Genomic DNA, 12,339 nt, shown 5'->3' on the forward strand with positions numbered 1-12,339 from the left:
TAGGTCAGTGTAAGAATGTGCAATTCTTTGGGTTCAACCCTTAGTACCACAAAGATAAAGTGATGGGATGCCAGCAGGCACAAGTTTCATGTGCTCTCTCCTATCCATATAATTGTACCAGAAGAACTGAACCAAGGTGACGGAAGTACTCCATGGAAACAGCACTGTAGTGTGTAGCCAGGCTATGGTCTGATTTTTTGTTTTGTTTTGTTTTATAGGTAGGGTCTTACTCTAGCCAAGGCTGACCAGCAACTCATTTTGTAGTCCCAGCCTAGTCTCTAACTTATAGCGATCATCCCTATCTCTGCCTCCAGAGAGCTGGGATTGAAAGGCATGCACCACCAGGCCCAACTGGCCTGATTTCTATATACTTTTATTTATTTATTTGAGAGCGACAGACAGAGAGAGAAAGAGGCAGAGAGAGGGAGAGAGAGAGAATGGGCATGTCAGGGCTTTCAGCCACTAAACGAACTCCAGATGCATGTGCCACCTTGTACATCTGGCTTTCGCGGGTCCTTGGGAATCAAGCCTCCAACTGGGGTCCTTAGGCTTCACAGGCAAGCACTTAATGAATGACTAAGCCATCTCTGGCCTGAGTTTTAAATGAAGAAGTTTATTTTCAAGAAAATTAAGTATTCTTCCAATGGTTTATTACTATACATGTAGACAGCCAGTGCCAAACTTCAAAGCCCAGATTGTTGCCACATCATGCGGCTGAAAAATGGGTGGAGGGTAAAGCATAGGGAACACAAAGAAAAATTATAAGTGTAGACCAAAATATTTGAGGAAAGCTTTCCAATCTGAAGAACACAATCTGAAGAAAACAGACAATGAAGTTGCAAGACAAGCTATCTGATGAAGCAACAGTCTCTTACACCACAGCTTCATGATGGGCTCTCTCTGCCAGCATTACTATCTTCTTTTCAGCCTCTTGTTCTAAACGGTGCTAAAAAGGAAAAAAGAAAAAAATATGCCTATTTAAGTACAGAAGTCTACTTCTAACAATTTATTATTTTTTTTGTTTTTTACTGTTTTTGTTTGTTTTTTCAAGGTAGGGTCTTGCTTTCTAGCCCAGGCTGACCTGGAATTCACTATATACTCTCAGGCTGGCCTCAAACTCACAGCAATCCTCCTACTTCTGCCTCCCAAGTGCTGGGATTAAAAACACCCAGCACAGGGCTGGAGAGATGGCTTAGCGGTTAAGCACTTGCCTGTGAAGCCTAAAGACCCCAGTTCGAGACTCAATTCCCCAGGACCCACGTTAGCCAGATGCACAATGGGGCGCATGCGTCTGGAGTTTGTTTGCAGCGGCTGGTAGCCCTGCTGTGCCCATTCTCATTCTCTCTCTCTTTCTCTACCCCTTTTCTCTCTGTGTCTCTCAAATAAATAAGCAAAAAAAACAACAAAAAAAACAACAAAAAAACACCCAGCACAATTAAAAAAAAATTATTTTAGAGAGAGACAGAGAGAAAGAAAGAATTGGCATACCAGGGCTGAAATTGAACTCCAGATGCTTGCACCACCTAGTGGGCATGTACAACCTTGCACTTACCTCACCTTTGTATATGGCTTACATGGGATCTGGAGAGTCAAACATGGGTCATTAGGCCTCACAGGCAAACACCTTAACCATTAAGCCATCTCTCCAGTCCTACAAAGTTTTAAATATTTTATTATGCATATATTTTTGTTGTTTTCTTTTATTTATATTTTATTTATTTGACAAAGAGAGGGAGGAGGAGAGAGAGAGAATGAGGCACTGCAAACAAATTCCAATCACATGCACCCCCTTGTGCATCTGGCTAACGTGGGTCCTGGGGAATCTAACCTGGGTCCTTTGCCTTTGCAAGCAAACACCTTAACTGCTAGGCCATCCCTCCAGCCCTGTTTTTGTTTTTTGGTTTTCGAGGTAGGGTCTCACTTTAGCTCAGGCTGATCTGGAATTCACTATGTAATCTCAGGGTGGCCTCGAACTCATGGTGATCCTCCTGCCTCTGCCTCCCAAGTGCTGGAATTAAAGGCATGTGCCACCATGCCCGGCTAAACTAACATTTTTAAAAAATATTTTATTTATTTATTTGAGAGAGAGGAAGAAGAGAGAGAGAATGAGCATGCCAGAGCCTCCAGCCACTGCAAACACACTCCAGATGTATGTACACATCTGGGTTTAAGTGGATATTGGGGAATTGAACCTGGGTGTTTAGGCTTCACAGACAAACGCTTTATCTGCTGGGCCATCTCTCCAGCCTAATACTATTTTCTAATAAGATACCAAATATAATGTTCATGTGTCTTAAAGTGCATATAAAAGGGGGTGGGGAGATGGCTCACGATTTAAAAGCAAAGCCTAAACCGGGTGTGGTGGTGCATGCCTTTAATCCCAGCACTTGGGAGGCAGAAGTAGGAGGATTGCTGAGTTTGAGGCCACCCTTAGAACACATAGTGAATTCCAGGTCAGCCTGAGCTAGTGACCCTACCTCAATATATATATATAGCAAAGCCTTCCTGACCATGTTCAATTCCCCAAGTAAATCCGGTTACAATATGTGCCACTAGAATCTGGCATTCGTGGGCATGAAGAGACATTGCTCAGAGGTTAAGGCACTTGCTTGTAAAGCCTGACAGCCTGGTAAGGCCAGATGCACAAAGTGGTACATGCATCTAGAGTTCATTTTCAGTGGTAAGAGGCCCTAGTGTGTCTATTCTCTTTCTCTCTCTCCACACCCTTCATTTTCTCTGTGCTTGCAAATAAATAAATATTCAAAAAATGTTTAAGGGGGGCTGGAGAGATGGCTTAGTGATTAAGGCACTTGCCTGGGAAGCCTAAGAACCCATGTTATTCTTCAGATCCCAGGTAAACCAGATGCACAAAGGTGAGGCAAGTGCAAGGTGACACACGCCCACTAGGTGGCAAAAGCATTGGGTCTGACTGCAGTGGCTGAGGTCCTGGTGTGCCAATTTTCTCTCTCTCTCTCTTTATTTTTGTTTATTTATTTGAGAACAATAGACAGACAGAGAGGGGGAGGGAGGGACAGAGACAGAGAATGGGTGCATCAGCGCCTCCAACCACTGCAAAGGAACTCCAGATGCATGTGTCACCTTGTACATCTGGCTTATGTGGGAATAGGGAATCAAGCCTCAAACTGGGGTCTTTAGGCTTCATAGGCAAGCACGTAACTGCTAAGCCATCTCTCCAGCCCCTCTCTCTCTCTTTAAAAATAAAATAAAATAAATGTTTGAGGACTGTAGACATTGCTCAGTGGTTAAGACACTTGCCTGCAAAGCCTAAGGTTCAGTTCTTCTAGTACTCACATAAAGCCAGATGTGCAAGGTGGCACATGCATCTGGAGTCTGGACTTCATTTGCAGTGGCTAGAGGCCTGGCATGCATGCCCATTTCTCTATCTACTTCTCTCTTTCAAATAAAAAAATTAACTAAAAAAATTTTGTTGTTGTTTTGGTTTCTCGAGGTAGGGTCTTGCTCTAGCCCAGGCTGACCTGGAATTCACTATGTAGTCTCAGGATGGCCTCAAACTCATGGTGATCCTCCTACCTCTGCCTCCCTAATGCTGGGATTAAAGGCATGCACCACCACTCCTGGCTTTAAAAAATATTTTTAAAAATCTGATATTTTGGGCTGGACAGATGGCTTAGCGATTAAGGTGTTTGCCTGCAAAGCCAAAGGATCCCAGTTTGATTCTCCAAGACTAACATTAAGCCATATACACAAGGTTGCACAAGCATCTGGAGTTCAATTACAGTGGCTGGAGGCCCTGGCCGACCCATTCTCTCCCTCTTTCTCTCCCCCTCTTTCTCTCTCTCAAATAAATAAACAAATAAAAGCTGGGCGTGGTGGTACACGCCTTTAATCCCAGCACTTGGGAGGCAGAGGAAGGAGGATTGCTATGAGTTTGAGGCCACCGTGAGACTCCATAGTGATTCCAGGTCAGCCTGGGCTACAGTGAGACCCTACCTCGAAAAACCAAAATAAATAAATAAATAAATAAAATTTAAAGAAAAAGAAAAAATCTACATTTGGCCTAGAGCAATGGCTTAATGGTTAAGGCACTTGCCTGCCAAGCCAATGGACCTAGTTTTGATTCCCCATGACCCATGTAAGCCAGATGCACAAGGTGGTACATGCATCTGGAGTTCGTTTGTAGTGGCTGGAAGCCCTTGTGGTCTCATTCTCTCTCTCTGCCTCTTTCTCTCAAATAAATAAATAAAAATAAAATATTTTTAAAAATCTGACATTTGGGCTGGAGAGATGGCTTAGCAGTTAAGCACTTGCCTGTGAAGCCTAAGGACTCCAGTTCAAGGCTTGATTACCCAGGACCCACAAAAGCCAGATGCACAAGGGGAAGTACATGTCTGGAGTTCATTTGCAGTGGCTGGAGGCCCTAGTGCACCCATTCTCTCTCTATCTGCCTCTTTCTTTCTTTGTCTGTCACTCTCAAATAAATAAATAAAAATAAAAATAAAGTTGTTTTTTTTTTAAATCTGACATTTGTTTGTAGTGGAAAGAGACCCTGGCATTCCCATACATGCACATACACATGTGTTTGAACACACAAATAAAAGTTTGTTTTTTTTTTTTTTTTTTGGTTTTGCGAGGTAGGGTCTCACTCTAGCCCAGGCTGATCTGGAATTCACTCTGTATTTTCAGGGTAGCCTTGAATTTACGGCAATTCTCCTACATCTGCCTCCTGAGTGCTGGGACTAATGGCATGCGCCACCACGCCTGGCTATAAATAAATTTTTAAAAAATATTTTAATTTTAATTTATTTATTTGAGAGTGACAAAGAGAGAAAGAGGCATATAGAAGGAAAGAATGGGTGCACCAGGGCCTCCAGCCACTGCCAATGAACTTCAGACACGTGCGCCCCCTAATGTGGGTCCTGGGGAATCGAGTCTTGAACTGGGGTCCTTAGGCTTCACAGGCAAGCGCTTCACCGCTAAGCCATCTCTCCAGCCCTGTTGTTTTTTGAGGCAGGGTTTTGTTCTAGCCCGTGGTGACCTGGAATTCACTGTGCAGTCTCAGAGTAGCTTTGAACTCATGGCAATCCTCCTACCACTGCCTCCTGAGTGCTAGGATTAAAGGTGTGTGCCACCATGCACAGAACAAATAAATGTTTTTTGAAATATATTTTTATTTATTTATTTTCAAGCAGAGAGAGGAGAATGACTGAGAAAATGGGCATGCCAGAGCCTCCAGCCACTGAAAATGAACTTTAGATGCATCATGTGCCACTTTGTGCATCTGGCTTTACATGGCTACTAGGAAACTGAACCCAGCTTGTTAGACTTTCCAAGCAAGCACCTTAACCGCTGAGCCATCTCTCCAGATGTGTGTGTGTGTGTGTGTGTGTGTGTGTGTGTGTGTGTCAGCAAGGAGAAAAGAGAGAGAGAGAATGGGTACACCAGGTCCTCTAGCCTCTGCAATGAACGAACTCCACATGCCTGCAATACTTTGTGCATCTGGCTTTACATGGGAATTGAACCCACATTGTTAAGTACTGCAGACAAGTGTTTTGACTGCTGAGCAATCTCTCCAGCCCCCAAATCCCCAAATAAATACTTTTAAGAGAATGCTATTTATATACTTTTGTTCTAGTAAACCAAACATTTCTTAACACTAATTAATATTTTGTACCTTTTCTTCAAAAAATCTGCCTTCTAGTCTTCTAAGAGTCTCCTGGTGTTTCCTCTCTGAGTTCCTTAAACTTTCTTTCAGCTAAATTAAAACAAAATACAGAAAAACATCAATAGGAAAGCAGGTTGAGTAAGGATTATTTGTGAGAAATTCCGAAGAAACATTTTTGCATCATACATTTCCTTCTAATACTTTTTAAAATTATTTATTTTAAGAGAGGCAAATAGAGAGAGAGAGTAAAAACAAACGGGCATGCCAGGGCCTTCAGCCACTGCAAACAAACTCCAGACACATGTTCCAATGTGTCCATCTGGCTTACCTGGGTCCCCTGGCTTTGCAGGAAAGCACCTTAACCAGTAAGCCATCTCTCCAGCCCTTCCTCCTAATCTTGAATACACAGAAAATCAATATTGTTGCCTCTGTGTACCATATAACTCTCTCTTATATATATAGGCTTATGAGATGAGTATTGCATTTTCTTTTTCAAGGTGGGGTCTCACTCTAGCCCAGGCTAACCTGGAATTCACTATGGAGTCTCAGGGTGGCCTTGAACTCATGGCAATCCTCCTACCTCTACCTCCCGAGTGCTGGTATTAAAGGCGTGCGCCACCACGCCCACCTAGTATTGCATTTTTTTTAATTTTTTTTTCTTTTTTGTTAGTATTGCATTTTTTAAAAGGCCTTTCATGAATAACAGTATCCAGGGCATTCAGACAAGTTGTTCTCATAATTATTTCTTCACTTGAAATGTAGAATAACAGAATCATAAAATTTTAGAATTAGAAGGAACATTTGGAGCCACACTTTATAGTTTATCAGGTGTAAAGAGGATAAAAGTATTTTATATGATTGTGGGAATCTGATGGTTTGACTGGGCTAAGAATCACCAAGGAAACACACCCCTGGGTGTGTCTATGAGGGGTGTTTCTAGGAAGGTTCAACTGAAGAGGGAAACCCCACCCTGAATGGGGGCAGCACCATTCCGTGGGCTTGTGTCCCAGACTGAGTGTAAAGGAGAAAGTCACCAGAGCCCTGGTATTCATCTCTCTGTTTCCTGATTGCACTGTGAACTTCTGCCGTGATTTTACTGCCCTGATGGATGTACTCTTAAACTGCGAGCCAAAACTACTACTTCCTTCAGTTGCTTTTCTCAAAGTTAAGGATTAAATAATACAGGTAAAGCACTTAGCATAGTAGTTATTTCATATTTTAGCAAACAGCATGTCTAATTTTGTAATCTGCTGGGTGTGGTGGCACACACCTTTAATCCCAGCACTCGGGAGACAGAGGTAGGAGGATCGCCCTGAGTTTGAGGCCACCCTGAGACTACATATTGAATTCCAGGTCAGCCTGGGCTATAGCAAGACCCTACCTCGGAGGGAAAAAAAAAAATTAATAAATAATAAACAAATAAATTAAAAATATTGTAATCTCTTCTTTTATTTATTTATTTGAGAGCAATAGACAGAGAGAAAGAGGCAGAGAGAGGGAGAGAGAATGGGTGCACCTCCAGCCACTGCAAACAAACTCCAAACGCATTCACCATCTTGTGCATCTGGTTTACGCGGATCCTGGGGAATCGAGCCTCAAACCAGGGTCTTTAGGCTTCACAGGCAAGTGCTGAACCACTAAGCCACTCTCCAGACCTTTTTTTTCATTGTTTTGTTTTTTGAGGTAGGGTCTCTCTTTAGCCTAGACTGACCTGGAATTCACTATGTAGTCTCAGGGTGGCCTCAAACTCATGGTGATCCTCCTACCTCTGCCTCCCAAGTGCTGGGATTAAAGGATGCACCACTACGCCTGGCCTGTTTTGTTTTTTTGAAGCAGGGTCTCTGTCTTTTTTTTTTTTAATTTTTTTTTTTTTTTAATTTGAGAGCGACAGACACAGAGAGAAAGACAGAGAGAGAGAGAGAGAATGGGCGCGCCAGGGCTTCCAGCCTCTGCAAACGAACTCCAGACACGTGCGCCCCCTTGTGCATCTGGCTAACGTGGGACCTGGGGAACCGAGCCTTGAACCGGGGTCCTTAGGCTTCACAGGCAAGCGCTTAACCGCTAAGCCATCTCTCCAGCCCTGTTTTGTTTTTTTTTTTGAAGTAGGATCTCTGTTTTGTTTTTTGAAATAGGGTCTCTTTTTTTTTTTGAAATAGGGTCTTGCTCTAGCCCAAGCTGATCTGTAATTCACTATGTAGTCTCAAAGTGGCCTTGAACTCACGGTGATACTCCTACCCCTGCCTCCAGATTGCTGGGATTAAAGACGTGCATCAGCACACTGGGCTTAATCTCATTTCTGATGTAATAAACTACATTTTCTTTCTTTCGGGTGGTCTTCCTAACATGTTTCTTCCTAAATGTTTTAAGATAATTTTGTGTGTGCACATGAGTGTTCATGGAGACCAAGGGTTGACTTTAAGTGTCTTTTTCCAATTGCTTTTCACTTTATTCTTGTCTCTCATCAAATCTAAAGCTCACTAATTATTTTTTATTTATTTGAGGGGGGGGGCAGATAGAATGGGCATGCCAGGGCCTTCAGCTGTTGCATATGAACTCCAGACACATATGCCTCCTTGTGCATCTGACTTAATGGGTCCTGGGGAATCAAACCTGGGTCTTTGGACTTTGCAGGCAAGCACCTTAACTGCTGCTATACCATCTCTCCAGCCCAACCCTCCCCCCTTTTTAAAGTTTTTTTAAAAATTATTTTGTATTTATTTATTTTGTTTTCTCTAGGGTGGGGTCTCACTCTAGCCCAGGCTGATCTGTAATTAACTATGTAATCTCAGAGTGGCTTCGAACTCATGGTGCTCCTCTAACCTCCCCAGTGCTGGGATTAAAGGTGTACATCACCACACCTGGCAAACTCACCAATTTGGCTAGACTAGCTATGTAGAAAGCCCTAGGGATTTGCTTGTCTCCACCTCCCCCAAAGCTATGACTATAGATAGGCACATGCCACTACACCTTTTATTCTTTTTCTTTCTTTTTTTAAATTTTTTGAGGTAGGGTTTCACTCTAACTCGGGCTGATCTGGAATTCACTATGCAGTCTCAGGGAAGCCTCGAACTCACGGTGATCCTCCTACCTCTGCCTCCCAAGTGCTGGCTTAAAGCAAGCGCCACCACGCCCAGCTCACTACACCTTTTTAAAAAATATATTTTTTGCCAGGTGTGGTGGCACACGCCTTTAATCCCAGCACTTGGGAGGCAGAGGTAGGAGGATCACCGTGAGTTCGAGGCTTCCCTGAGACTGCATAGTGAATTCCAGATCAGCCTGGACTAGAATGAGACCCTACCTCGAAAAACCAATATATATACTTTTTTTTTGCAAGCAAAGAGAGAGGGTGGGAATGGGAATGCCAGGGCCACTTGTTACTGCAAATGAACACCATATGCATGCACCACTTTGTGCATCTGATTTTATGTGGTGTAGCAGACAGTTTCAGGTTTGCTGACATGAACTTCCAAATCAGGTACAGTTATGGAGGAAGGGATATTTATTGAAGCTTACAGATCCAGGGGAATAATGGCAGAAGTTGGCCCCCTCTTAAAGGACCTGGCAGAGAGACAGAGAAAGCCACACACACACTTCAGAAACTTCAGGTGTCATTAGGCACCTATGTTTAGCCTGGAACCAGTTTCAAGCCCACCACCACACCTTAAGATCCACTCTGACACCTCCTCCAGCCAGCTAATAAGACACTGAATATATTGGGGGTCATCTATTCAAACTACCACACACATGGGTACTGGAGAATTAAACTAAGGCAATCAGGCTTCTCAAGCAAGTACCTTTAACCACTGATCCATCTCTCCAGCTCCACCCAACTTTTTAATTAAAAAAAAATTTTTTTTTGTTTATTTGAGAGCAACAGAGAAAGAGCGCGCCAGGGATTCCAGCCACTGCAAACAAACTCCAGATGCCTGCGGCCCCTTGTGCATCTGGCTAACGTGGGTTCTTGGGAATTGAGCCTCGAACCGGGGTCCTTAGGCTTCACAGGCAAGCGCTTAACTGCTAAGCCATCTCTCCAGCCCCAACTTTAAAAATTTTTTTTCCAACTTAATTTTTGAAGTAATTTTTTACATTGTTAGACTTTCAAAATTAATGTTGATATACTAGTCTATAGGAACATTTTGCAGCCTAGTGTCCGTGGAGCCGGACTTTTATATGCTGTTAAACTCCTCTCAAAATCTTTATGTTGCTACCAGGCATGGTGATGTACGCCTTTAATCCCAGCACTTGGGAGGCAGAGGTAGGAGGATCACTAAGAGTTTCAGGCCACTCTGAGACTACAGAGTGAATTCCAGGTCAGCCTGAGCTAGAGTGAGACCCTACCTTGAAAAACAAAACAACAACAAAAAAAACCGAAAACTTCATTCTTGGGCTGGGCAGATGGCTCCTCAGATGTTAAAGGTGCTTGCTTGCAAAGCCTGTTGGTCTGGGTTCAATCCTCTAGCATCCCTGCAGTTTGTTTGCAGTGGCAAACAGCTATGGTGCACCCAACCCTGTGACCCCATGGTCAAATAAAATTGTTTACTCCTTTCTTTATTCCTAATTGATAGGGCCTTACTACACTATGTTACCCAGACTAACCTGCAATGCTATTCACAAGCATATCTCACTGTTACTCAGTACAAGGAACCTGGGGGAAGGGTGCTTCTGCTCCCAGACTACCTCATTGAATGTTGAACTGTGTAAACACTCAGTTGGCATAGCATACCACAGCAAAGAGCACCTGGCTTCAAGCAGTCCTGACTTGACCTCTTGAGTAACTGGTACCACAGAACACACCATCACCGATGATCATGTTCTTTAACTCATATATTGTATTTCTAAGAAGTTCTCCTAAAATCTTATTAAAGATATTGCAACTGGGCTGGAGAGATGGCTTAGCGGTTAAGCACTTGCCTATGAAGCCTAAGGACCCCGGTTCAAGGCTCAGCTCCCCAGAACCCACGTTAGCCAGACGCACAAGGGGGCGCACGTGTCTGGAGTTCATTTGCAGTGGAGGCCCTGGTGCACCCATTCTCTCTCTCTCTATTCGCCTCTTTCTCTGTCTGTTGCTCTCAAATAAATAAATAAAATATTTTTTAAAAAAAGATGTTGGAAGCTGGGCATGGTGGCGCACGCCTTTAATCCCAGCACTTGAGAGGCAGAGGTAGGAGAATTGCCATGAGTTTGAGGCCACCCTGAGACTCCAAAGTGAATTCCAGGTCAGCCTGCACTAGAATGAGACCCTACCTCGGGGGGGGGGGGGGGGGAGAAAAAGAAAAGGATGTTAGAACTATTTCATTCCTTTGATGTCCATCACTTTATAATATTAAATAAAACAGAACTCTAAATGTTCACCAACAAAGAAAATAAATTATAAAGCATCTGCCCAAAGGAATTCCATGCATTCAAAAGACTTTATAGAAAAATACTTAATGTCATTGAAAAATGTTCACAATATTTAAAGTGAAAATTCAGGTTAACAATGTGTACATCATGACTTCACTTGTGTAAAAATAGCACATAGGTATTTCAAAGTATATTTCTACATTACATTAGAACAAAAGGCAGGGGGAAAATAAAACATGTTGTCTTTCTAAAAAAAAAAAAAAGAAAAAAAAGGCAGGGGGACTGCACACCAAAATATGAACAAGTTACCTCTAGCCTTGTGAACAGCTGCTGCACTCTGCCCTGGGCCACCTAGCAAGGCCCTATCCATAATAGAAGTTATGGGGAGCAGATTTTGGTTTCCTTTTTGTTCATTAAGGCAAATTTGCTTCTTCTGTTAATCTGGTAGAGAAGTTTTTTAATTTATTTTATTTTCTTCATTTATGAGAGAGAGGCAGATAGAGAGAGAATGGGTGCATCAGGGCCTCCAGCCGCTGCAAACAAACTCCAAATGCATGTGCTACCTTGTGCATCTGGCTTATGTGGGTCCTGGAAGATTGAACCTGGGTCCTTTAGCTTTGCAGGCAAGCACCTTAACTGATAAACCAACTCTCCAGCCCAAGAAAGAAATTTTTAAAAACTTTTCTGACTTACATTTGCTAGCAGTGGCAATGACATGTGCCTCCAAACTGGCTTTTTATCTCTTTGTTTTTTCAAGGTAAGGTTTCACTCTAGTCTAGGCTGACATGGAATTCACTCTGTAGTCTCAGAGTGGCCTTGAACTCACAATGATCCTTCTACCTCTCCTCTGTTGGGATTAAAGACATGCACTACCACACCAGGCTCATTTTAAAAAAAATATTTATTTGCAAGGAGAGAATGAGAATGGGCATGTCAGGGCCTGTACCCACTGCAAACAAACTCCAGATGCATGCACCATCGAACCCAGATCATTGGGCTTTGCAGGCAAGCGCCCTAACCGCTGAGCCATCTCTCCAGCCCATTTTTTTCTTAATGTGTGTCTTAAATGTCTTTTTTTGGTTTGTTTTTCAAGTTAGGGTCTCACTGTGGTACAGGCTGACCTGGAATGTAGTCTTAGGGTGGCCTTGACCTCACAGTGATCCTCTACCTGTCTTCCCAAGTGCTGGGATTAAAGGTGCACACCATCACACCTGGCATTTAAATGTCTTTTGATAATCTAACTGTGCAACTTTCAAACTGCAGAACTTATTCCATAAAAATTTTCTTACCTAATGTATACTTCTCAATTTTAGTTCATGGACCCCATTTCTTTTACATTCAGGATTGCACAA

The 12,339-nt window shown here is 42.9% G+C and overlaps 1 protein-coding gene across 3 annotated transcripts in view; it reads right to left on the reverse strand.

Moving 5' to 3' along the window:
* The window catches only part of Bbof1 (basal body orientation factor 1), a 59,062-nt gene that overhangs the window by 23,684 nt on the left and 23,039 nt on the right, over positions 1-12,339 (reverse strand). For 2 of the 3 annotated variants that reach the window (XM_045155090.1, XM_045155092.1), the window contains exons 5-6: positions 5,654-5,734; positions 876-946 (exon numbers count right to left, since the gene is read on the reverse strand). In XM_045155090.1, coding sequence (XP_045011025.1) covers positions 876-946; positions 5,654-5,734 — 152 coding nt within the window. The remainder of the gene's footprint in view (positions 1-875; positions 947-5,653; positions 5,735-12,339) is intronic. The other variant, XM_045155091.1, reaches the window with a different exon arrangement.

This window comes from Jaculus jaculus, chromosome 7, assembly GCF_020740685.1.
Source record: "Jaculus jaculus isolate mJacJac1 chromosome 7, mJacJac1.mat.Y.cur, whole genome shotgun sequence".
Taxonomy (NCBI): Eukaryota; Metazoa; Chordata; class Mammalia; order Rodentia; family Dipodidae; genus Jaculus; species Jaculus jaculus.